The sequence below is a fragment of the Passer domesticus genome, chromosome 2 (assembly GCF_036417665.1).
Source record: "Passer domesticus isolate bPasDom1 chromosome 2, bPasDom1.hap1, whole genome shotgun sequence".
Lineage (NCBI taxonomy): Eukaryota > Metazoa > Chordata > Aves > Passeriformes > Passeridae > Passer > Passer domesticus.
The window spans coordinates 69,894,460-69,919,384 of NC_087475.1; the positions used below are offsets into that span (position 1 = coordinate 69,894,460).

General features: G+C 44.5%; 1 protein-coding gene and 1 long non-coding RNA gene across 3 annotated transcripts; one reads left to right on the forward strand and one right to left on the reverse strand.

Moving 5' to 3' along the window:
- The first annotated feature begins 4,439 nt into the window (after positions 1 to 4,439).
- Positions 4,440 to 24,366, forward strand: SLC7A1 (solute carrier family 7 member 1). 2 transcript variants are annotated; one of them, XM_064409114.1, is made up of 11 exons: positions 4,440 to 4,809; positions 9,564 to 9,722; positions 11,931 to 12,105; positions 13,934 to 14,058; positions 15,610 to 15,832; positions 16,622 to 16,761; positions 18,404 to 18,506; positions 20,212 to 20,423; positions 20,753 to 20,901; positions 23,043 to 23,151; positions 23,722 to 24,366. In XM_064409114.1, the coding sequence occupies exons 1-11, from the start codon at positions 4,440 to 4,442 to the stop codon at positions 23,829 to 23,831; spliced, it is 1,875 nt and encodes a 624-aa protein (XP_064265184.1). In that variant the 3' UTR covers positions 23,832 to 24,366. The 2 variants fall into 2 exon arrangements, with proteins under 2 accessions (XP_064265184.1, XP_064265185.1); XM_064409115.1 differs by having other exon boundaries at positions 4,669 to 4,809; positions 5,952 to 9,722.
- On the reverse strand, positions 4,752 to 18,523 carry LOC135294188 (uncharacterized). The gene is made up of 3 exons (XR_010356352.1): positions 18,386 to 18,523; positions 5,578 to 5,713; positions 4,752 to 5,270 (listed from the first exon to the last, which is right to left on the reverse strand). It is a non-coding gene; the product is annotated as an uncharacterized LOC135294188 (long non-coding RNA).
- Positions 24,367 to 24,925: the final 559 nt, after the last annotated feature.

Sequence of the window (24,925 nt, forward strand, 5' to 3'; positions counted from 1 at the left end):
TGTGTTGGGAAGGCTCAGCATCTTCTGTAGTCATCTTGACTCTGCTCTGTTGCTTGTTGCAGAGCAACATAAAGCATTGGTGTTTTCCAAGGCAAGACATTTTGGAAGGACATACCTGACACAATTCTCGCTTTAAACTGGAATGGATCACACCCAGGACTGATGTGCCTTGGTGATTTGGTTTTCTGAATGATGCTTCAGAAACCATTCAGGAGATCTAGTTTGGTCCCTTACTTTATGATCTTTTGCTTTTAGGAGTCTACAGTCAAATCTGACACCCCAAAAATACCTGTAATGCTAACAGCAGTAGTAGGAATTGAGGTTTTCACCTCTTTTCCTCTGTAGGACTTCTGTGTGAATGATGCTGTCCTGGGGACTGAAGCAGCAAAACCAGCCTTTTGGAAAGGGCTCCTAAAGGGGTTTGTTATCTATGTGTTGATCAACTGGTTGGCATCATCACTCCGTGCTTATTTGGGGACCATGTTTGAACTAAATATACAGGGTGAAAACCATTCTGCATTGTCAAATATACCAGCACCAGCGAAAGCTCTTTGTTCTGCAGACTTGAAGCAGTGATTGTATGGCTGTATGAGGCATATTTTTCCTCAGCATCCTTTTGGTCTTCAACAAATGTCAGATTGTCCACAGGACATGACTTAGCTGTGAGAGAAGGGTACTGATGGCAGTAGACATTTCCATGTGTTTCAAAATGGATATAAGCATATGTGGGACAATGTTGAATGAAGTTTTCAGCTCACTCCTCCTCCAAGGAGATGTCTGGGGACTTGGATGTTGGACATGCAGCAAGGTTAGGGTTAGGTTTTCTTCTTTCCTTAGTAGGTTCTGCTTAATCAGCTTTAGTTTTATGCTCTTCTGCAAATTGGAGAAGAAAATTCTCAGGAACAGCAATGCCTTGAAGTAGGTAAGGGGTGGTGTTTCAGAAGTTGAAACAACTTGTAATTGTTGAGGAAGTGATAGTATTGCTTATGTAAAATGGTGCTCTGTCAGCTTATTTTTACACATGGTGTTTTATGTTTAGCTGGACAGATGTTTATTATGGTTTACTTTTTTGCTGTCAACCACATGGCAGATTGCTTATTTTCTTACGGGTTTGAGGAATGGGGAAGGAAATCTATCAACCTGATATAATAGCTATGTTAACCATTAGATAAAAGGAGGAAGAATATCTTATTTTATTTGAAAATACAATAGAGTCAAGACACAAAAAGTTGGACAGGGAACAAAAGTAATAAACATGAAATGCACTGTAAATAAAACACCAGTAGCAGTTGGACTATTGAAGTTGGTGGGAGCTTTGCCATTGACTGTGGTGGGACAGGATTCACCCAAGGAGGTGGCCCCTGGCCCGGGGTCCACCCTGCTAGGCGACCTGGGTGTGTCCTTGCTTCCCACCACTCCCAAAGACCTCTGCTCCAGCCAGAACATGGAGATACCCAAAGTCTTGGGGTGAAACCATTTCCTACCCAGGGTCTGAGTAGCTGGGACTTGCAGCTCGGTGTTTCTCATGGGAGAAACCAGAGCTAAGGCAGGGGTGAGAGTTAGGCATGCACAGAACAAAACTCATCTATATTCATTCAGATTCAAGTTTCCTCAGCTTGAAGGTGTGGTTAGGTACCATCTGGAAACATTTCTGGAATAATTTATATTGTTTTATGTTATTAGGACTGCATTATGCCACAGGAATACTGACTGTGCATTCAAAAAAAAGGCTCATCTTTTCAAGTGAGGCTGGGAGTGGAACCAGCCCAGAACAAAGGGTCACTTCAAAGTCAAGGATGACTGTTTCAGACGGCAAAATCACAGCTGGATCCAACATCTAAGGAGGGGAAAAATCATAATCTCTGCCAAAATCACCCTTTGATACACTTGCAAAGATAACAAATGATACACAGAAAGTTTTGGGCAGAGGTGTAATGACTGTACTGCATCCTGCTAAACCAAAAGATCGTTCTCCTGAAAAAAATCCCACTTGTCTTCATTGAAGGTCTCTTTGTTAAGTGACAGTGAATATAATTGAAAGTAAAATGTTGATTTGGTACCTGCTGTTTCAAAGCAAAGAAAATGTGTAAGAGATGCTTGGATGGTGATCAGTGGCCTGTGAGATGAATGACAGTGCTGTGTGTAAGGGCCAGAGAACATGGCTGCATTGCAGGCTCCCTGTTTGTTACCTGCAGGCTATGGGAAGTATTCTATTCACAACAGAGATGCTCAGACTTTTGACATGTTTTTTGTAAAAGAGGCAGTTGATATCTTCATCTGGAGTTCATCTGGAAGAGCACTGTCTCCTGGCATTAGGCCAATTGCAGGATGTTGGTCTTAATTTCCAGGTCTGTCATAATTAAATAGCCCCTCTTCTAAGCAAATTATTAATAAAAAGCAGTTTTGCTTTATTCTTGATGGCCATAGTACAGCTGTGCACACCTGTAGGTAGGCCCAAGGGAGCTTCCAAATGAAATTGCTTTGAAATATGTTTCTTCTGGGACACTCTTGAATGATATATAAACTTGAAATAATTCAATAGGTTTATTTTTTTAGTGAATAAATTGTATGTCCCCCTGCCCCCTAGGATCTTGCCAAGTTCTCACCCTGATCCTCCACCTCTGCACCAAGGGTCTGTTCCTCTCCTGGGGACATTGCCCCTCACCAGCCCTGTTTTTGCCAAGTAGGTGATTTCTCATGATGTGTGTGTCTGTGACAAGGCAGGGAATTGGGGACCAGTTACCCCTTCATTTTCAGTGCAGAATTAAAACCACTAAGTTATGTTTGTTTTGCAGGGTACCAGATTTTGTTACGGTAGATGGCTGTGTAGGAACTAAAAGGTCTGGCATTGTTGTTAGGTAGCATCCTAGAAAGCAACAGAATTCATAGGAGACACTCCAGTACCACAATCTTCTTGTCCTTTTAATCCAGTTCAAAGTTTGTGAGTGCTATGTCCCAGCTTTAGGGAGGTGGGCAGTTGTCCAGCCAAAAGCAATCCTGGCTGCCATGGATTTGGGTAAGGTTAGGTGAAAAGGAGGTTGTTCACTTAATCTGACATGAATGCATTTAGGTGAAGACTTAGGTGTGTCTTCCTGCTGAAGGGAGAAGATCGTTTTCCCTTTCTGTATGTGTTGGGAACTCCCATGGTTAATGAAACAAGATTTTTGTAAGATTGGCCTAAAACCTGCCTTTCTTTATTTGTCTAAATCCATGCCTGTTGGGAGCATGTTTGAGAGCTGTTGGTGGGGTACAATTCCTGACACAGTGGGTCTTGTAAATCCTCAGCCCTGTTCCTGCAGTTGTAATTACTTTCTCATAGTAGGGGAGTTAGTATAAAGCCAAGAAAAAGGGATTTAAGCCAGGACTTATGACGGGTGTCTTGGAAAAGTGAAGAGGATTTTTGGTGTTGTAGTTGATGCTGTGGTAACAAAATTGAAGCATGAATTTAACAGTTGCCTCAGTTAATTAAGTTTCTTAGCATGTATTTTCCCACCTTTTTCACTAGATTTTAGCTGGAGCTGATGAGGTACCAGTCTCACTGAAGTGTACTGTAAATTGCCTTTAGGAGTATTTTTGCCTGCACGTTATTCTCAGCACAGTATTGATGTCTGTGTGCAGTGTGTACTGCTGGAAAATGTATGTCTCAGTCCAGCATTGCATCAAAATAAAAGAACCTTTTTCCTTTTCCATAATTAATGAAGAAACATTTTTAAAGCCCTGTTGCTTAAGCCAGGTTTAATGGTGGGGTGAGGCTATTGGAGCTGAAGGATGCAGTCTGAGATGGAAGATGAGGTTCATCCTTGTAGGCTGTGGCCACACAGCCTGGAGATTTGTAGAGCAAAACAGAGAAAATCTGATGTCTGCACAGCACATCTTACGGAGGAGGTTGTCCTGGAGTGGCTGTTTCCTCAGGCTGTCAGGTTGAGAGGTGTTATGTACATCCCTGCAACGTCCTCAAGTTTAAATTCATCCCAGTAGTACAGGGTTTGTGCACTCCGCAAGCTCTCCGCAATGTGAACCAAATTATGGTAAATGGAGAAACTGGGACATTCACTTTTAAAGTACTCTCTTGCCCAGAACAAGAAAACCCCTCTGAAAGAGAAAATTTGCATTTTTAATTTGTCCACTTGTGTGTGAACTGACTGTGGAGCAGGGTGGGAGTGTAATATTGCCTCTCTCCTGGGATTGCCCAAGGTTTGCAGCGTGACTGAGAGTTGGAAGCAGAACTTTGGTGTTGTTTATTTTAATTCCCCATGGTAAGTCTAGATAAAATGTCAGAGGAGACATTTCATCTTGTAAGAAGGTGGAAGATGGGAAGTTTCATGTGCTGAAATGTAACAGGGCCGTAGCATTGTTCCTGGTGCATTGATGCTGATGTAGGAGGGTCTTCTGCTCTAGATAATGATGGCAGCATCTTTCTTGCAGGCCCAAACAGGAAGATGGAGTGTCAAAAAATTACCAATTTTGGAAACCAGCTTCTTCGCCGGAAAAACGTGGACTGCTCTCGAGAAGACAGTCGCCTGTCGCGATGCCTTAACACGTTTGACTTGGTGGCCCTGGGTGTAGGCAGCACTTTGGGTGCAGGTGTCTATGTACTGGCTGGAGCTGTGGCACGGGAAAACGCAGGACCTGCCATCGTCATCTCCTTCTTGATTGCCGCCTTGGCTTCGGTGCTGGCCGGACTCTGCTACGGAGAATTCGGTGCTCGAGTCCCTAAGACAGGATCAGCTTATCTCTACAGCTACGTGACTGTGGGTGAGCTGTGGGCCTTCATCACGGGCTGGAATCTAATCCTGTCCTATGTTATTGGTAAGTATGCTGGGTGTGCTGCCAGAGCCTAGCTTTAGTTCAAGGTGGCAGCCTGGTCTGTAGGGTCACCCTTGTTTGTGTGCCTGTGTTTCTCTTACAAAATGGATGCTTCACTCTTGCACTCACCCAGGGTTTCAGGCCTCATCAGTGGGATGTGCCTTTGATGGCTCCTGTGCTGCTGACTGAGGGCTTATTGCTGCTGGGAGTTCCTCTGAATCTCCACCTCATCCCTCTGGCATCCCCTGGCTTCTGCACGCTTGCTAGGGTGCTAAAGAGTGTCCTGTCTGCTTAGAAAGAAGCTGCTCATGGAAAGATGCTTTTCTACAGAGTGTCTGTACTCACAGTTGATCAAGGATTAATTCTGGTCCCTTTGGGATCTATTTAAAGTATCTGGAGATAAGAGTTTTGTCTTGTGAATTGCTGGGGAATTAATCTTGAGATGATCTGCAGGTTCACAGTCTCTGGAAAATACAAACCAAATCCCTCCTAAGCCCTTGATTCCCACTAGGAGAGGCCCTGGCTCAAGCTCAGAGCATGCGCTGTGCAAATCAGCTGATGCATTAAAACTAAGCCACACTTTGCTAATTAAGGATTCGTGTCTTTTCAAGTACATTCTGGGCAGGCTGCTTGTTATCACGCCTCTAAGGCTGCAACAGACTCGCCAGTTGAGACTGAAAGCTTGCTAGTTAAACTGAAAACCAACATTTGCTAAATTACTAAAGGGAGTTGTTTTTTTAAAATTCATTTTATGGGATTTGTAAGCATTACCTCGGAATTTAGTTTCCATGGTGCTTGGAGGGTATGATCATATAAAGAACAACATAGTGGCATAGCAGCTGCCTGTCTGAGATCATGCTGGCTTTCCTCTGTGTGTTACCTGAAATATTTTTCTCCTCTTCGACTCCTTAAAAAAAAAAAAAGAAAAAAAAAAGAAGATGAAAAGCCAGAGTAATTAAACTCCTCTCCTTAAGAAGTCTGAGTCCTGTAGCTATTTTGTGAATTACATTCACTGCAAAGAGTAGATGAAAATAATTTTTTAAAAAGTATGCGCATGATTTCTTCCACACTTCTACGATGGACTCTGCTTAGGCTACACGTAGAAAAATTGAACAGACTTCTTGGTAATTTTTCTTCTGTTCCAGAAAGGTAATGATAAATCGTCTCCTTCATGCCCTTCATCTAGTTGGTTTTGGGGCCATTCCTACCATGATACTGGACGACCAAAATGAGTGACATAGCCGTGGTTGCTGTCCCAAAACCTGATTCTGCAAATGCACAATGAAAAGTTTTGCCTACTGAATGTTCTGCTCCGAGGATCTGGGCTCAGAGTGGTATTTCCGAGATTTTTTTTTTTTCCTCTCATAATGGATTTTGAACAACTGTCTCAATTCTTATTTCAGAGTTGACTGATTAGTGTATTGTCACAAGGCAGAGAATTCAGTTAAAAATAAGTAGATACTATCCATGAATGTGTTCAAATACAACTTCATTACTTTTATTTCAGTCCTCTATCAAGAATGAGTATTTGCAAACTGTCTTTCTCATAATTTGTGAGAAAGGGTGGCTAAGGTGGAAAAATGCTGGGGGAGGATATGAGGTGTAGGAAGTCTCTTTATCTTACCCAGCTTTTTTCTCAGAGCTAATTGCCCCTCTTGAGAGCAAGGACAACTCCCAGCAGCTTCTGGGGCGTGGAGGAGAAGGATATGTTGGCTGCCACTGTAAGGCCCCAATCAACTCTCAATGAGACTTTTGAAAGTGTTTATAATGGTTCCTGTACTCTGAGTTAGACACACGGGAGAAATACTGACCAGATAGTCTCAAGAGGCCAAACAACACAAAAGTTTACTGGCAAACTTTGAAAAATTAGGTGACTTTGGCTAAAGACTTACTACAACATCTGATCAACATAAAACACTTCTCACAGCATTAATTTAGCCCATCCAACTTAGCAAACTTTAAACCTGTTCCATGTTAGTTACTCAAACTCTTCCAAGAGGAGGGAATTAGAAGAAGGAGCAAAAGACAGAGAAGATATAGAAAAGCACACATAGCTACCAGTGCCTGGGTTCCAGCAGTGTTCAGATACAAACTCCAAGAGGAAGGTAGGGTCAAGATGTGCTGCACTCATGCTCAGCCATAAAAACCCCTGGGCCTTTGTGGGCCAGGTGGGACTTGTGGTCATTTGGCCACTCGGGAGCCGGGTTAGGCAGAGTGGAGGGAGCCCTGCCCCTGGTGTGCCAAAGCAGTGCTGGAATAGAGGCTGGGGGGTGTGGGAGCAGGGCACTGCCCCAGCAGGGCAAAGCTTGACCTGCTCACTCTCAAACACACAGACATCCTTAAATGTCCTGGTACATCAGTCCTTCCTGTCTCTGACAGGCACATGCTGCACTTCAGAGCCAGGGCTTGAGAGGGGCAGAAAGCTGTTTTTTTCTTAATCTTGCTGAGAAAATGCCAAGCAGTGTATCAAAAATGTGCATCTCTAAAGGGCTCGGTCAGCTTGGTGTTTTCATGCTGAGGTTCTCAGACAGTGACTCAGGAAGTATTGGAGGGTGGAAAAAGAAATCCTGGAGTCCCAAGGATGGGTGGCCAGTAACTTTTAATTAATTGAAGTGATTTTACCTGGTGGAAGGCTCATGTGGAGCCTCGGAGGTGGGTGATGAGAAATAAATGGGGGTGCAACTTATCAGTTATGGCCTAGAGAGAAGGAGACAGGTGTCCAGGTCTGGGATCTGATGTGAACTTTCTTCTGGGATGATGTGGGTTTGGGGAACTGTGCCAGATTGTGGGATGTGTTTCAGGAACTAGAAAGTGGTGGGAGCTGGTAGTATGATGAGTAACAGTATCTCATCACTCATAGGTAAGTAGGTGCTTCTGGGGTTTCCTGGCACTTGGTGACCTCCTTGCCTGTGCCTGTTCCTGCAGCGAGCCCAGCACCTGAGCTCTGCAGTCCTCCTGGGAGCTGCATGCTGTAGGCAGGAGCCAAATCTGCTCTGGTGAGGCTATGCTGATGCAGAACTAGTAAGTCCTCCTGGGTACCAGCTGAATGTCTTAGCACTGTGCTCTCTAACAACAGCAAGATATTATCCAGGTGTCTGTGCTGTTGAAAGAACGTGAGATTCCCCCTGCTCCCTCAAGCCTGTTGGTTACAGAGAGTTCCAGATAAATGGCTCATAGTTTTGTGGAACTGGCATCGAAGCAGCTGGCATCTAATATAACACATGCAGGAGCTGGGTGTTCCCGTCCTAGAATGTAAAATATTAGAGCTAGGACAAAAAAATAGCACTAAAATAGTCTTTTTTCATCAAATCGTGCCAAAGCTAACCTGAAAAATTGTAATGTGGTGTACAATAACTTCTGCAATTTCTCAAGATTAAATTGATGGCAGTGATGTCCAAACTCTTTAAAGGTGTTCACACTGTGCACTTTTCTGTCTTGGTGAACAGAAGAGTCTCCCAACAGGTCTGTTCTGCAGCTTAATTTTTATGCTGTTGCAAAGCTGGATTGGGCAGGCGAGTGTTCCCAGCTGTGCTGCAGGTGCTGCCCACCGCTGCTGCAGAGGATTTGGCTGTAGGTGAGCACAGACATTGTTTGACAGGATTGCAGGTGCTGGAGTTGGGACCTGAACACCCACTCACAGGTGAGTGTGGCAGGACAGACTGTTCTGGGTGGAAAGGGGCCCCTGATGGCATCCTCTGAGGAGCTGCTCTGCAAGCCAAAACCAAGCCAAGCTCTTTTTTTAACTAGGTAATTATGTACAGTAATAATTATGATATGCAGTTAGGTGCTGTTATATACAGTGTATGTACTGTGTGAGACATTGAGAGTGTAACAGTAGCCACATTAACACAGGAGAGGGAGAAGTTGGCTTTTAAAACCCAATTTATTTTACAAAATACTGTCACTGTCTGGTGGTAATTCTTTGTTGTTACTATTTCAGTTCTCTAAAATAACTTTTATGGCCCAGACACTGTCCCCAGCTTGCTTGTCCTGAGACCCAGGTTCACTCCTCACCTCAGCAAGCTGCACACAGTTGGATGCACTCAACAGAAACAAAAAGCAACCTAGAGGATGAAGCCTGAGCATTTGCTGCAGGCAGGAGCTGTTTCACTTGCTGTGGTCATCCCCAGCATTCTGCAATAGGCTGACTTATCCTCAGATAACATGTAAATTGTATCTGAGTCTTTTTCCTGCTTGGATGCTCTAGCACTGGAGGTCACAGCAGCAGACCTGGGTGCTGCCAGAGTGCAGAGCTGGCCACTGGTGTGGTCCAGGCTCTGGTGCTGCAGCATTGCACTGCTGGAGGGCAGCTGGATTCTGTAAGGGTGCCTGGGCTGCAGCCACCTGATTGGGGCTGCCAGGGACTTCTGCCAGCATTACCTTTGGACCTCTCTGGTAACAGAAATTACCAGGTTTCGGGGAAGGACAGGCCCTTGGGGGTTTAAGGAAAAGGTCAGTCAGGGCAGTATCAAAGGCAAAGTTGAGGTTTGCAAAGAAGCCAGACTAAAAATACTTTTCTCGTCAGCTCCGCATGAGTCTGGGACCCACCACCTGTGTGTGTTACTGTCAGAGCAGATGCCAAGCACGAACACAGGCTGTGGGCTGGGTATGGATGTGAAAGTCTGCTCCCAGCACCTGGGAGCACATGCAAGGTTGCTTCGAGGCCCTCTGTATTGAAAAACCTTACAAAGCTCCCCCTGGTTTGGAACATGTGCCAGCCACAAATGGTGATCTCTGTCCTTTCTATCCTCTGGCAGGAACCTCGAGCGTGGCCAGAGCCTGGAGCGCGACGTTTGATGAAATCATAGGGCAGCACATTGAAAAATTTTGTAAAAAATACATGACGATGGATGCTCCCGGAGTGCTAGCAAAATACCCAGACATCTTTGCTGTGGTGATAATCATCATCCTAACAGGTGAGGCACTGGAGGAGTTCGTGGGTCTTGCATCTCCTTCTTCCGTCATCTCATTGTTTGCTTTTGGAATGAGCATGAAGTTCTGATTTCTTTTGAACAACATATTAAAGACTTTCTTTGCTACAAGTATTGGATTGATCTATATAGCTGCTGTGGAGTTTGCACAGGGCATAGCCTATTTACAAGGTTTTTAATTAGAGGGGAGCATTCTCAATATTTTTTGAGCTACTTTTAAAACCTTCAATCAAATTTTATATAAGGAGGAAAAGAAAAGATGACTTGTTATCCTCAATCAGGTATAGGAGTTTAATCCTTCCCTCCACAAATCCTATTACACAAGAATTTCATGCAGTTAGTCTATCAGCCTTATTCCCCCTTTGATAATCTGCCAGTTTTTGATGCCTTGAGCCATGAAAGTGAGGGGAAAAAAAGAAAGAGGACTTGGTTACAGTTTCATGTACTACTGTTTTAGTTTTGGGTTTTTTAAAATATATATGGGCTTCAATTTGCAGAAGTGAATACAAGACTCCAGAGAAATAAATGTGTCACAGACAGTCCACACCTCTTTTTTCCCTAAAAATGTGCCAAGCCTTTGTTCATAAATTGGAAAAGTTCTGACAACTTGCAGGATCAAAATTCTTGTGAATGTTTACCTCTATGCCAGCTGGGTCTTGCAAAGCATTACCAAGTTTAGGCAAATTTTAAAAATTATGCTTCTATACTCCTCTGTGGTTTCCAGCAGGCAGAAGCTGCAGTGTCACACTGGCAAGGTTATCCTGACATTTCCCACTGATCAGAATGGCCTTCTCAGTGTGAGCTGTGCTCATGGGGACAGGCCTCATAAACAAGGGATGCTTTGGCATTTGGGTTTGCATTTGGATCTAGGACTGTATCAAGGGCTGCTGAAGCCAATAGCAGCCGTCTGTTTTCAGGATTACATCTGAATGGGAGAGTTTTTCCCATTTGTTCCTTTGTAAGTTATATGAATTGCTTTAATTTCAAATCAGAATCTGATCTTTCACTTCAGATACAATTTACAAAATTTAGAACTCTTCACTTGAGCACTGCTGAGGTATAAAATTACAAAGGTTACTTTATAATAAGGTGGCTTTATGCTCCTGCATGAAGCAAATTCCATGGATTTTAATAAAAAAGGCAAACCATTATTTTCTAAAAAAAAGCTGCTGAAAGAGCAACTTTAGTCTCAAATACCATCACCACAAGTTTATTTCTGTTTGCACTGTCTCGAGCTTCAGATTTCTATAGAGTACATTATAAGTTTTTGTGGGCTAGTATGCAGTCCTATGAAACACTCTTCTGATATGGCTGTCTCAGCTTATTTCTTGCCTTAAAAGAAGGAAAGGTGAGTACACAGGATGCTCCTCTCTCATTGAAGTCCCTTGGAGTAGCAGTAAAAGAACACTGTGTTGTGCTTCTCTTCCCCCTCAGGCCTGTGTGAAGTTTTTTTTACTTCTCCTTCAGCTTTAGATTTGAGTTAAAAGTTTCAGTTCTTAACAATCAGAAACCTGAAGGGGAAGTTAAGAGAGATTGTCGACCTGAGAAGCCAAGCTATGCCTCAGTGAGATTTTGTTTGCCAAGGCCTGTATCCATGCTCTTCTTCAGATAGATGATCTTAAGACCAAGCTACAGTCTTTCTCTCACTGAACTCACTGACAAAGCTCTTGCTGATTAAGTGGGAGCAGGATTCCCGAGATGCCACCACCTTCTTTGTCTTCAGCTCTAAAAGTAGCTGTTAGAAATAGACTCCTCCTGGATTTGGTCCCCTTCATAAACAGAAGAACCCTGTTTCTAAGGAAAGTTGAGTGTTGTATATAACTTCTGCATTTGGCCAAGACCTCTAAGACAATGTTCCTCCATTGAAACCCATCTGTTATGCTTTCTCCTGGTCTCTGTGTGGAGTTTGAGGCTGTGGGAGTAGTTTAAGTGTATTAGCAAAGCACTTTACTGGACACAGTCCACATGGGCGTGCTGAGTGGGAGAGTGTATCACATTCTGCAGAAATAATGTCAGAGCTGAAGTCCTCATCCTACTTCTGGGTGAGGGAATCCTCAGCTACTTGCCTTTATGAAGAAACGAGGTGTGATAATTTGGGCAGAGCACAGCATGAACACAGTTGAGCTATGTGTGTGAGTCTCCAGCACCTGCTGCTGGTGGTGAAATACCTGACCTATGCCATTTTTCCCCCAGGGCTTTTAGCTTTTGGTGTGAAAGAATCTGCCCTGGTGAACAAAGTGTTCACCTGCATCAACGTCCTTGTCCTTGGATTTGTCGTCATCTCCGGCTTTGTGAAAGGATCTGTTAAAAACTGGTACCTGACTGAACAGGACATTTACAACACCAGCCACAGCATTTTCAAAGACAAGTAGGTTGGATGTTTTCTTCTCATCTCAGGAGCTGGTGCATTTTCAAAAGCAAGTTTAATGGGGGGTTGTGGACTCAGTTGGAAACCCAGTGAATGGGATGGCTGCCTCCTTTGCTGCATACCTTGGAGGCAAAGCTGTCTTTGGTGCGTGTTTGCTGAAAGCAAGCTGTGCTGATGGGCTGAAAGTGCTAGGAGCAGGCTGTGTCATTGTGAGCCCTGCTGCAGGATGGGCCATTTCTGGCCTTATAGCCAATATAGCACCCAAAGCTGAGAGAAAAGAGGCCCTTTAGACAGTGTTCTACTCAAGTCTACACCAGGCTGACTATGGTGCCTGTATGAAGCCATATCCAAGTATAGCTGAGTACTTTCTTTGAATACTTGGGCAATATCCTTTTGGCATTGTTGTACCTTGTAGAGACCTTGTCCCAAATACTTCAAAATGAAGGCAAGTTGCAGATTATTTTAATGCATTGCTGCAAGCATATCATAAATCTGTTTTTAATGACATTTTGCTGCTTGGCCAAAATTCTGTCATCCTACACAAGATCAAAATTAAGGAGCTTAGAAGGCTTACCAGTAAGACAAAGCTATTAATTTTTGCTTGAGAATGTGCCGTACAGAATAAGGGCCTTTAAGTATCTCCACATATATCAGGCCTTTTATGATGGCCTGCAAGGAAGCACAGTTGGGCAAAATTTGAGGTTCATAAGTGTTGTATGGGTCAAATTTATCTTGTGTAAAAGTCACTTCTTGAGCCTCTTTTCAAAATTCAACCTGCTGCAAACAAATTGCTTCTAAAGGACCAGTCCCTTCTCCTTCCCTCCTGCTATTCCCATGCAAGGAACAATTACTGCAAGAGTTTCAAAGTATGAGTGCAGCTCTTTGACCTGTATGGCTTACTATTTTTGTAAAATCTGTCTGGGGTTTATTTTATCATTATTTCCAGAGTGATCCACATTTGGGTTGTGCTATTTCTGTTGGCCAGATTTCATCTAAGTCTCAGCAGAGCTTCTGTGAGAGAATTCAGATGTTTATATGTGAGAAGACTTGCAGATTTGGGATTTAGTTTAGTTTAACTGCCTTAATTCATCTTTACAAAGACTTTTCACTGAAAAAGTGACCTAAGTCACTTGAAGTGAAGGGTGTGCTTATTATGTCACTCAACACAAGGCACATGGATATGGGGTTGCAGTCCAGAGTGCTCTGGGATCAGCCTGTGTTTGTTGACTTAAATGAACTTTGGTTAAGGCTCAGCAAAGCAGTTGGTGTGTTGGGGATCCATGCTCCACTTCTGTGTCATGGTTACAGGCATGGTTTGAGTATGAGCTTGGCACACAGAATTTGAAAGATGAGAATTGAAAATGGGGTGGATTTTAAACAATTATGGCACCCTGCATTCCTTTCTTATGTCTACTCACCTACCCTTTATCTAAAGTAAAAAGTGGATGGTTCACATGTTTCTCAGTCTTCACCTTTTCCAAAGCTTCTGTTCAAATGAATATATGTATCTACACACATGCAGTAATATTAGGAGATTATTTTCAATATTCATGCTATTTTCTCCTTGTCTTAGGCAAGACATTTTTATCCATCCCACAGAAGAGGTGGTGGGAACCATTTTTATTCCATGCCTTCCCCAGGCTGTTGCAGGCCAGTCCAAAGCGCAGCAGTGGGTAGGGCTTAGCATTTTGCCTGGTATGCTAGCTTATGAAAGGGAGAGAGCCTGCTTCTTCAAACTTTGGCTTTGGATTTTGTTATGAGCTTTGTGCATAGCTTTGTGACTCCCAGCTAGGCAGGATCACTTCTAACCCAGTGCCGTGCCTTTCAGTCAAACACAGGAAGAAAAGCTCTACGGTGTTGGAGGGTTTATGCCCTATGGATGGAAAGGAGTCCTCTCAGGGGCAGCCACGTGTTTTTATGCTTTTGTGGGATTTGACTGTATTGCTACTACAGGTAAGAGGGAAGATGTCTTCATTCTGGTTATGAACCTGGCTGCTGGTAGATTGACTTTCAATAACATTGCAGAGTAGAGATAATAGGGAATTCAGGACATCGCATTTGTCGTCCCTCTGAAACTCAGCTCAAAATAGGCTTTTGGCTCAGCTGCTCCTAATAGTGAAAGTGCTGAATTTGTTCAAGTCCCTGAGTGCCTGAGTGCTGACTTCTAGCTGCTGTGGCACACGGATAAACTTTATAACCACGAGCTTCCTCCCTTCTTTGCCTGCAGGGCCCAAGCTTGTGGATGGTCAGTGATGACACAACCAGGTCAGACTCCACAGAAAACATGTCCAGGTTTACCAGCTAGGCAAACAGGGAAGGCCCAGGTTCACATGTCTGGTATGAGTTTGAGCCTCTAACTCTAGATGATAATTTAATCAACAGGTTATTCTGGAACAGAGTTCTTCAGTGCCTTCAGGTGAAGAAGCTCTGATGGCTTGGAGTATTTTAAAGATCCAGAGAAAGAGGAAGCCTCTGAGGAGTAAACTGCACCCTAGAGCTGTGCTTCAGAATCAGGAGATTTTACCTGTAAAGGTTAAGAGGTCTCATTTTGAGAGAGAAGCCATCAGCATAGTCATATTTCTTGTGGCTAAGATGAATCTTAATTCCCCGAAGAAAGGATTATCCTTAATTTCACATTTGGCAAGAGCAGTTGGAGCAGAGAGAGAAGGGAAACATCACAGACAAATAAAGCATTACTACATCTTCTTCCAAGCAAGGAGTTGGAGAAGTGTTGGCTCCATTACTCCAGCCAGCCCTGGAGCCTCTCCTTGTGGGAGAAACATTCATCTGCTTTTGACTTGTAGGTGTAAGGATCAAATGCTGTACCTTAGGAGCTCTTGCTTTCAGAGCAGTTTTGTAGGACTAGGAAAGCTCAAATCTGTTCTGTAATTGATCAGTGCCTGAATTTTGAGGAATTTTCGGGTTTTTTTACACACATTTTTCCTACTTGGTTGTTGAAAATTTTCCATAAAAACTAGTGGAGGTCCTTTTGTTGTGAGGCATTTTCAAAGATCCATATGACTTTCAGGCACTCTGCCCTTCTCCAGAAATAGGCACCTATGGTGCCGTGATCCTAGTGTATTAGTTCTGGTGGAGATGGTACTAAAATGGACATCCATGGATTTTCCCTGCACAATAATTTCTTGCTCCATCATCTGTGGTCATTGAACTCTTCTTGGGTCTGCACCGTCAGTAGGATAGAAGGAGTAGGATAGAAGGATGATCTGTTTTGGGGAAAGGACTATTTTTAATCCAGATTGTTTCTGTGCCTGAGTTTACAAGGCTTCCATGAATGTGTGTCAGAAGAAGTGACAGGAGCAGCAGAAATGGGATCAAACAGGGTGTAATATCCCAAGTGGATGGAGCAGGCCATCAACAGCATGATGGTGAAAGAGCACTTCTGTACCCATGATACCTTTGAAAGCCCCAGCCAGCACCCCTGCCCTAGGTTGGGATAAAGGTCTTGCTTGTCATTTAGCTGATATTTAAATTTCTTTCTTCTAGGTGAGGAGGTAAAAAACCCTCAGAAAGCCATTCCTATTGGCATTGTGGCATCTCTTCTCATCTGCTTCGTGGCTTACTTTGGCGTGTCGGCTGCCCTGACACTCATGATGCCTTACTACCAGCTGGATACCAATAGCCCTTTACCCAATGCCTTTAAATACGTGGGTTGGGATGGAGCCAACTATGCAGTGGCTGTTGGTTCCTTGTGTGCACTTTCTACAAGGTAAGACACTGCTCTTCATTTCTGCATCTCTCAAGGTACATCTCTCATGTACCTCCATCTCCTTTAAGAAATGGAGCGGAGACCAGGGATGAAATTCAGAGCTACTGACCTCAAAAGGACCAGGATTTCACCCTGTGGTAGGTACCAGAGAAGCAGGTGACCAGTATCACTTCAGAAACTCCCATCTTAGCAGAAGACCCAGCAGGTGCATCTCAGGAATATAAATCTGGATTGAGTGACTAAGTCATGGAGGAAACTATGCAATGCAAGCACGGTTTGGGGGCAGGACATCCTGGCCTGCTGGGTGGAGAGCAGACTTGTGTCAGGTGGTGCAGGGGGCATCTTCAGGAACACATGGGGCTTACCATATCCAAGGCCATCTGTCTGCAGGTTACCTGCAGGACAGCCATCTGGGTTGGAGGCAGGGCAGGCTGGAGGCAGAACCTGTCACCTCTTGAACTTGGAAGGCCTATTCCAGATCAACTTAGATCTACTCAATTAGGTGAGCAACTCACAGAGGCTCATAGAGGTTACAGCTCTTTTACTACGCGAAAGTCAGGCTGGTTTTATGCCCCATGGCTAAGTTTAGCAATCCAGAATCATACAGCTTCACCTCAGTTACCAGCTATCAGTAACGTGGGTGTTCAGAGGGAGCCCTTGAAGGAGAAGCTGAAGTGAACAAAAGCCACCTGTTCTATAGTTACACTGCCATAAACTTGCTTTCACTTGTGTGCCTGTGCTCAGCAGGAGATGATATAAGTAGATTATTTCTCCTTCCTGTGTCTGTAGTCTCCTTGGCTCCATGTTTCCAATGCCTCGAATAATTTATGCTATGGCAGAAGATGGACTTCTCTTTAAATTTTTGGCTAAAGTCAACGAGAAGAGAAAAACTCCCTTAATTGCAACAGTGACCTCAGGAGCTACTGCAGGTAGGATCCAAAGACTTGCAAAAATGTGTGGAAAGGAGACATAAGCTCATCTTCAGGGCAGATAAGTCCGCCTGACTCTAGCCCACTTACTAATTGGATATACTGCAGAATATGGCATCCCAGAGGGTGTCCTGGATTTCCAGGGCATGCCCTGAAGAGTCTGGGTGAACATGAGCAGCTCACTGTGTGCTTGTCCTTGTTTCTCAGAGCTCATAGCTTACAATCCTGTCTCATGCCAGGAACTACCTTTATCTGCTCAGCCAGCCTTGAAAGTAATTAACACCCTGCAAGGTAGCAGCCAGCGGTGCCTCAGCATCCTCGTGGCTGTTGGCCTGTAGACACTGCACCGTCTGTGGTAGCAGCTCTGCAGAAGATGCCAGAGCAGCCGGAGATGAGCAGATGGCCCCTGTGGCACTGGCATTTGTTAATCAGTTAGTCACAGCTGGCAGCTGTCCTGTTCTCCCCTTCTCCTGGCCCGCCAGAAATACAGGAATGAAACCTCCCGGACAGCAAGGATGAGCAGCTTACCCTGTTCTTGCAGCCACCCCCCTTCCTTACGATGCCTGGCAAAGAGGAGAGTGGACTTGCTGCTTCCTCTTTACCTTCTGCTGCAAATGCAGGATGAGCTGTGGGTACAAGAACGTGCCACCTTTAGTGGGGAGTTGCTGCCAGACTGCTGCCCTGGGCTCTGAGCACCTGTGAAAGGGCTCAGCTCTTGCTGCTGGGACTCGCAGAGCCTCCTCACAGCCTCCTTCTCCCACACCTTCCTCTTCAGGTATTCTTGGGTCCAGACCATGGTGGGGTAGGAACAAGAGCAGTATAAAGTAAAAAAAAAGCCCAGCTTTGTGGCCTCATCCAAGTGGTCTGTAGTGCCTATGACCAAAACCCACACAACACTGCAGGGTCAGCATTTGCCAGCTGAGTTTGAAGGTTGGGCTGATTATTGGGCTCCAGGTTGTGTATTAAGGCTGAGCAGGGCCAGGCTTGGCTCTGAGGTCCCTACACTCTCATATGGCTGTTGGTGCCACCTGATGTCTGACTCTGTGTCTTTTATCCACTTTGCCTTCTGAAAGCTCTGTACAAATTCCTGTACAACCAGAGTTACCTGGTGAGGGTGTGTAAGCAGGGTTATCCCTAAGGAATGGCAGCCTTTTTCTGGAAATCCCCGTGATGACACCTGCTACTTCAAGATGCCCTCTTTGATGCTTGATCCCATTGCATGCACAAGCCTGATTGCAACCCAGCTGAGCTGAGACACCAGGGCAAGGTGCTGCCCATCCTGTGTTGCCTCTAGCTACTTCCAGGAGATAATTGTGACTTTAGGAGTACTGCAGCTGCACTTTGGGACTAAAATGAGGTTATGGCTTAAACCCGTGCTTTTTGTGGGTAGTTGTGTGAGACAAACAGGCTGGAATTTACTGTAGTAAGCATTTCCTATTGTTTCAGCTACTGAGGCCTGTGGAGTCTTAGGGTATTCGTGCACCAGGGCCTGCCTTTTCTTCTCTTGGGACATCTTAAGCTCCCCTTCCAAGTCCTGAGGAAGAGTCACATGTGTGCTGCATCAATATTAACGCTGCTGAGATGTGCATGTTCTGCCATGTTGCTGATTTTTCTTCTCTCTTACCTTGCTTTCCTCCTACAGCTGTTATGGCCTTTCTCTTTGACTTGAAAGATCTTGTGGACCTCATGTCCATCGGGACCCTCCTGGCTTACTCCTTGGTAGCAGCCTGTGTGTTGGTACTGAGGTAAGAATGTAGAAGCCTTGTCTCTTCTGGCACACAGAGAGAATTCCACACAGCAGTCATATCCCCTCATAGTTTCTATGGACACATCTCCAGCTACAGGCATGTGAAGAGCTTGTTTCTTTAATTTCATGGGGGATTGTGATAGTTGGATCTACAGGGAGGTCCTCTGAACTTGGTTAACCCTTTTTTCGTGCTTAACCCTTGTTCCGTGCCAGTCCTGCTGTGGTCAACTCTAAATGCCCCAGGAGATAGGCCAAGGGGTAGGGAGGAAAGATGTGTGGTCGTGGATGCCTGTCTTGTCCCCACTCTTGTCCCCAGTGGGGATACCATTTCAGGTTGTCCTCCTTTTGAAAGGGGATTTGAGATGAAGTCTAGTAGCAGGAAAGAACTGAGCATGTGTTTGCAGGATCAGTGTGTCTTAGAAGTGCTGAGCTCCCACAGCTTCCCAAACCTAAGCTTCAGTGCTTGGCACCTTGCAGACAACAGCACTCAGTTAATGAAAAAAATAACTGAAAAGTACCTTTGTGTTTGGAATGACTTACTCAGAATCCAATGGAGGCTTTCACAGCAATTGCACTGATCTAAGAACAGTTTTGAAGCAGGTGAAGGGCCAGTGCTGTTCTGTGGTACCATTGCTTTGTGTTTGTGCTCTGCTCCCTGCCCCTTGAAAATGCTTACCAATTTGCCTTATCCGTCTTAAGTTTCCTGATTTCCCAGCCTACTATTTTCCTCAGAGCTAGAAATGGCTTTTTAATGTGATTTTCCAAGCTGCTGTACCTATTGCATGACATTTCCCCCATCATGGGTTGGCACTACTGTTTTGTAGTGACCTTGGCAGTGGATTTGTCTGCCTCTTGACTACTTAATGATGTAGCAGCTGAATTGTTTCCAGAGCTGTAAGATCCTGCCACTAGTTTCTTGCTGTGGCTAGACCCAAGGATTTCACTGCGTTTCACAATTCTCAGTGTTTAACAAAGGCCTCATTGTGAACACATCCCCACAGAAACAGTTTTAAGGTGACTTTCAAAGTGGCCCAGTCCTTTAGTCAGACTTGTGGCTGAGTAACTTGACAAAACCTTCTCTAACGAAGAGCTGAGGCTGGAAGAGTTTTTATTTATGGTTCCACATGGTTGTGTGTCACAGCCCTATTGAATGTGCTGTCCACACATGCAACAACAATTCTTGCTTCAGCTTTTCCTTCCTTGTGTGGCAGCAGATAAGCTGGCAGAAGAGCCTGGGGTGGAGGGGTATGGAGCACCAGAAATGCTGCTGCAGGGTGTGATAGCTACAGAGCTGTTAGCTCAGCCACCTCCGTGCCAAAATGCAAGAGCTGAACTGCCACAGGTGACACAATGGCCTGGTTATGACCATTGGTCTGTCCCTCTGCTGTTTGCTTCCCCTGTCACACAGTCATGTCTTGGTGACATGGATGACAGGGCTCAGGAAAGGGAGCACTGTCCGCTTTAGAACGCTTACGTTACAACCACGCTGTGGGTGATAAGAGCTGGCCATTCTTGCTTACATCATGATGACATCATTCCTCAAATTTCCCCTTGAAGCAGAAGGGTATAGACATGACGTGGGCCTGTTCTGATGCTGTAAAGGTCTGGCAGGTATCCATGACTGTCTGTGTGGCTTTTAAATGAGTGGTACCCTTATTTAAAAGCCAAACTAACAGGCTCTTTGTGTCATTTCCTTTTCCTAGGTACCAGCCAGAGCAGCCTAATTTGGCATACCAGATGGCAAGGTCGACAGAGGAGACAGATAACAACGAGTCTGTGAGCACCAGTGAGTCACAGGCTGGGTTTCTGCCAGAGGAAGAGGAGAAGTTTTCGCTCAAAGCCATACTGTGTTCCACAGATTCAGATCCTTCCAAATTCTCTGGTTTGGTGGTGAATGTCTCAACCTTCATCTTAGGTAAGTGCTGGGCAGTGTCTGGGGCAGAGTCAACTGGTAGGGCTTTGTACTCACCATGGTGGGAAAACTCATCTCCTTGATGTGATTTTGATGAGCTTTTGTAATGGCCAAAATAACTGAAGATTAAATTTCTGACTTAAAAGAAATCCACAGATGGATTGTGTGGGGGTGTATAGTGGGAAAGGCATTTCTGTTATGGTTGGGGGTTTTGTGAGTCGCTGTTTTGTTTGTGAGCTTTCAGATTCTGCTTTGCTTGCTTATGATTTGTTCTTGGATTTTCCCTGTACCTAAAAAAAAAAAAGTCAGTAACCTTTGGTGTCTGTTCACAGGTTTCCTTATTGTGGGTATCTGCATCCTGACTTCCCTTAAGCCAAACGTTCTGATAAGCACTGTACAGATTATTGCCGCCATCCTTGTTGTCACTATCATCTTCATTATACGGAAACAGCCTGAAAGCAAAACCAAACTCTCCTTTAAGGTGAATGTCCTGGGACATGTAGGTAGAAAAGAGGTGTCTGGGAGGTGGTTGGAGGAGGAAGTGCATGTGTTGTATCAGAAGGGGGACACTGGCCAAATGGATGTGCATGGAATATAGGCGTGATGTCAGCTTTGCTATCCAGGAGAAGCTGGAAAGGCAGAACCTGCTGCAGAGGTGTGGCTGGAAGGGAAGGGCAGGACCCTCCTTTTGAAAGCACATGGTTATAGGAGAGGGAACAGACAGACACTGGAGGAAAGGGGATGGTTGTGAAGGGCCACATCAAATCATGGATATAGAAGGAGAAAGAACACAAGAAGTAAACTTGTTTGCAAAGGTCTAAGGCTCTAAGTGCACTTTCATGTCCTCCTTAGTCCCCATAGAGGCTGAGGGATGACCATTCTCTCTTAAACAGCCTTAAGTATGAGGAACTCTGTTGTTTTCCTGCCCTCTCCAAGCACACCATCCTTTCTGTATTAAAGAAACACTGGGATGGGGTTTTTCTCCCGGCATAATCCTACACAGCCATGCTTTATCATATTGATTTCAGGTAGCTCTGCAATTTATTAAATTAATTTTGGGTTATAATTCCATCCTCTAAACTGCTTTCATTTGGATTGCTCTTCAATTAAATTTTTTCAGTAAATTCACAGATGTTAGTAACTTAGTAACAGCCAGAGTTCTCCAAGGTTGTGTTTGCAGCTCATTTTGGGGTAATGGTCCCAAAGATGGAAACAGAAATGTCCAGGAGCAAAAAAGTTACACATTCTCACTAGATTGTATTTTCTGAACATACTTCTGAGGAGGTCTATTCACCTTTTGCTCAGGATGTCTCACCTCTTTTTTTTTCCCCTCAACCATTGCCCTGTCCAAGGAAAAAGAAAATTATAGCTGTCACAGCTAAATCTGTAATCAAAATCATAGAATCATTTTGGTTGGAAAAGACCTTTAAGATCATCAAGTCCAACCATTAGCTCAGGACTGCCAAATCCACCTCTAAACCATGTCCCTCAATGCCACATCTACATGTCTTTTAAACGCCTCCAGGCGTTTAAAAAGGTATGATGATTAAAAAGGTATGATGATTGCACCACATCCCTGGGTAGCCTGTTCCAATGCTTGACAACCTTGTTTCTTATCTCCTTACTGTTCTCTGGGCATTTACAACCTGAAGGTGATTTTTCTCCAAAATCACTCTGGAAATCCAAGGCTGACCTGTTTGTTTCCCAGTTGTTTTACTGTATTTTTAACAGGTAATTTTTCTCCCTTCCCCAGTCTTCAGAGACTTCACCAGTCTACCAAGAGCTCTCAGAGTTGCTTATTTAATAGTTTAGAGATCACTTCTGCAATCTCTGGGTACATAACTCACCCACCTAGGGAAATTTTATTTCTCTCTACTGACTTGACAAAGCCAACTTTAGAAAAATATTCTTGTTCTCTTTTCCAATTTGTGTGCCTGTCCCCTTTCTCTAATGATGTGAGCAGCTACTTTACATAAATATTTTCTGGCAAAGCGTAAATTAAGAAAGGCCCATATTTCTGCCTGTTTGTTTTTGTAGATCTCCTTTTTCCCTTAGGAGTGAAGTTCGCTTTCCACTTAATTCCACCATATTAAGAAACTTTTCTAGTATTATAATTTGCCTTGTTTGATTTTATATTTGCAGTGCTATTTTCTATATTCTTATTTTTGCATTTTGGCTTTGCTGTCTCATTCTTTGATTCTCAGACCACTAAGACATTCTTGGTACTGCTGTAGTCATCTCTTGCAGTATTTGCTTGTTTTCCTTGCTTTGGGATAATTTTCTCTCTATTACTTCATTGCTTTGGTACCTGATGGATGAAGTTCCTCAGGTCCCTCCTCTTACATTCCCTTTACCTTCATCTCTTGGTCTTCAATATGTGCTTGTCATGATACAGTCCTTGTTTTTTACTCTTCTCTCCTTTGCCCCACAAGTATTTAGTATTGCCACTAAAATTTGCCTCTTGCCTCCTTCTAGACCGCAAAACAGGCTTTTAAAACGGGTTCACATCTGGCAGCTGAAGGGTTGGTAACAGCCATCATTTCTCATTTACAAGAGATGTGATGTTGGTTCCTGCTCATTAACTGTGCTTGTAGATGTAACATATCCCTTGTTCTTTCTCAGGTACCTTTTTTGCCCTTTCTTCCTGTTGGGAGTATTTTTGTGAATGTTTACCTCATGATGCAGCTAGACGCAGGCACGTGGATTCGGTTTGCAATCTGGATGCTCCTAGGTGAGTTTAATTGAAAAATGCTATGCTCAAAGTTACTAGATTTTGTTCACCCATACATTTATTATAGCATTCCAGGGAGGGATTCTGCACTCTGGTCATCCTTGGGCAGCCCTGGTGACTTGACTGAAGCCCTTTAGTCAGCAAGTAACAAGCTTTGTTTCAAATTCAAGGGTCTTGAAGCCTTTGTGTGGACAAAACAACAACCCATGAACCATCTTATGGGTCTTGTTGCCAGCAGAAACTCAGAGCATTCCTTGTTGGCTGGCCTTGCTCTGCTGTCCAGGTGGTGGAGCTTGTGCTTCTGGAGCTGAAGAAGCTGAGCTGCATCCCAAGATGCTCCCAGCAGCCACGTAGATAAGGCTGAATTGTCTGAAATGCTTTTGGGGCTGGGATAGATTGACTTTTAAAGACTGGTGCCTGTGTTAATGGCTTTTTTCCCCTAAAGAAGATAGTGGCTGTCTGCTAGAAGCTAAGCTGGACTTAGACTGGTGTAACTTGTGTCAGTGGCTGTGAGTAGAGGTTTCTGTTTCTTTACAGAGCTAACAGTGCCCTTTCCCTTGGCTTCCACAGGCTTTATCATCTACTTTACCTATGGAATATGGCACAGTGTGGAAGCCAGCTACGCAGCCTCAGCAGAAGCAGAGAGAAACACAGACACTGGCTCAGATAGCTGTAAATGACTGTGCTTGACTTACGGGCGACTGAAAGAATGGCTGCAGTGAAAGAAGCTTTGTGGTGGGGATCCTGAACCAGATTACACCTGTCATCAGTTATGCAGAAATAAGGAAGCAGAATGCAGGCCTCCCCAGCTTGGTTACTGCAGCTTGCAGTTTGTTTAGCAGCACAGTTAAAAGGGACCACAAGATGAAAAGACACAACTCTGGCGTATTCCCAGCAGCACTGGCAGCTCATCCGGGCGCTTCCCTCTCTCCCTCTCCGGTTTTGTTTTTTTTTCCCCAGTGTGTAGAAAGAGAACTGCTTCTGTGTGCAACTGCTGCTATGAAACCAGGCCTCACAAATGTCCTTCTTTCAGTAGCCCTGGGAATTACCTCCCAACAGATATTCTAGTCAATTTTACATGGAGCAGGTTTTGCAGTGCTACTGTCAGGCATAGATCAGTATCTATCCTTCACCCTATGTGGGCTGTACCCTCTGTGTATGCACACATACAAAAAAAAAATGGTTCTCGCCAATCACTAGATTCCCCCAGGTTAACAAAGCACTGCAAGATTTGCATTCTTTAAAATATCAGGACTTACCTTTTTTGTTTTTATTTAACTGGGTTTTTTGGCTGCGTGCTCACATGCTTTAAAGCATGTCACTGCTGTGAAAAATGTTGGGAAGGTTTGTGGTTGCTGATTGTCAGGTGAGTAATCGCTCACCAGCTCACAGTAACACCAGCAGGTGTTTCTCCCGACTGTACACTCCACAGAGGAACTGCCAGCTTTAGTCAGGAAACCATGTCGTGCAAGAACTGCAAAGGCTTGAAAACAATGTGTGTCTCCAAAGAGCAATCCTGCCTCTTTGCCTCAAAAGTCACCAGTGGCGTGGCTGTAGTGGTGGGGGTGGCCAGCAGAACTGAGCTAGCTCTGACAGCGAGTGCAGCCCAGTGTTCCTCCCCCCACATCAGTCTTCTCTGCTGGCTGCCTGGCATCAGCAACTTTGGTTTGGCTTTGGTGGGTGGAGCACATTCCTGCCCTGGGAGGGGAAGCACAGGAGAATCCTCAGAGGCATGAAGTTCGTACATGAGCAATGCCTGGTGTCAGCCACCTGC

Bases quoted from the DNA above. Each gene is read 5' to 3' on its own strand.
- SLC7A1 (XM_064409114.1), top strand. From the start codon at position 4,440: ATGGAGTGTCAAAAAATTACCAATTTTGGAAACCAGCTTCTTCGCCGG. The intron at 12,106-13,933 runs GTAGGTTGGATG...CGTGCCTTTCAG, and splicing joins CACAGCATTTTCAAAGACAA to TCAAACACAGGAAGAAAAGC. The intron at 16,762-18,403 runs GTAGGATCCAAA...TTCCTCCTACAG, and splicing joins GACCTCAGGAGCTACTGCAG to CTGTTATGGCCTTTCTCTTT.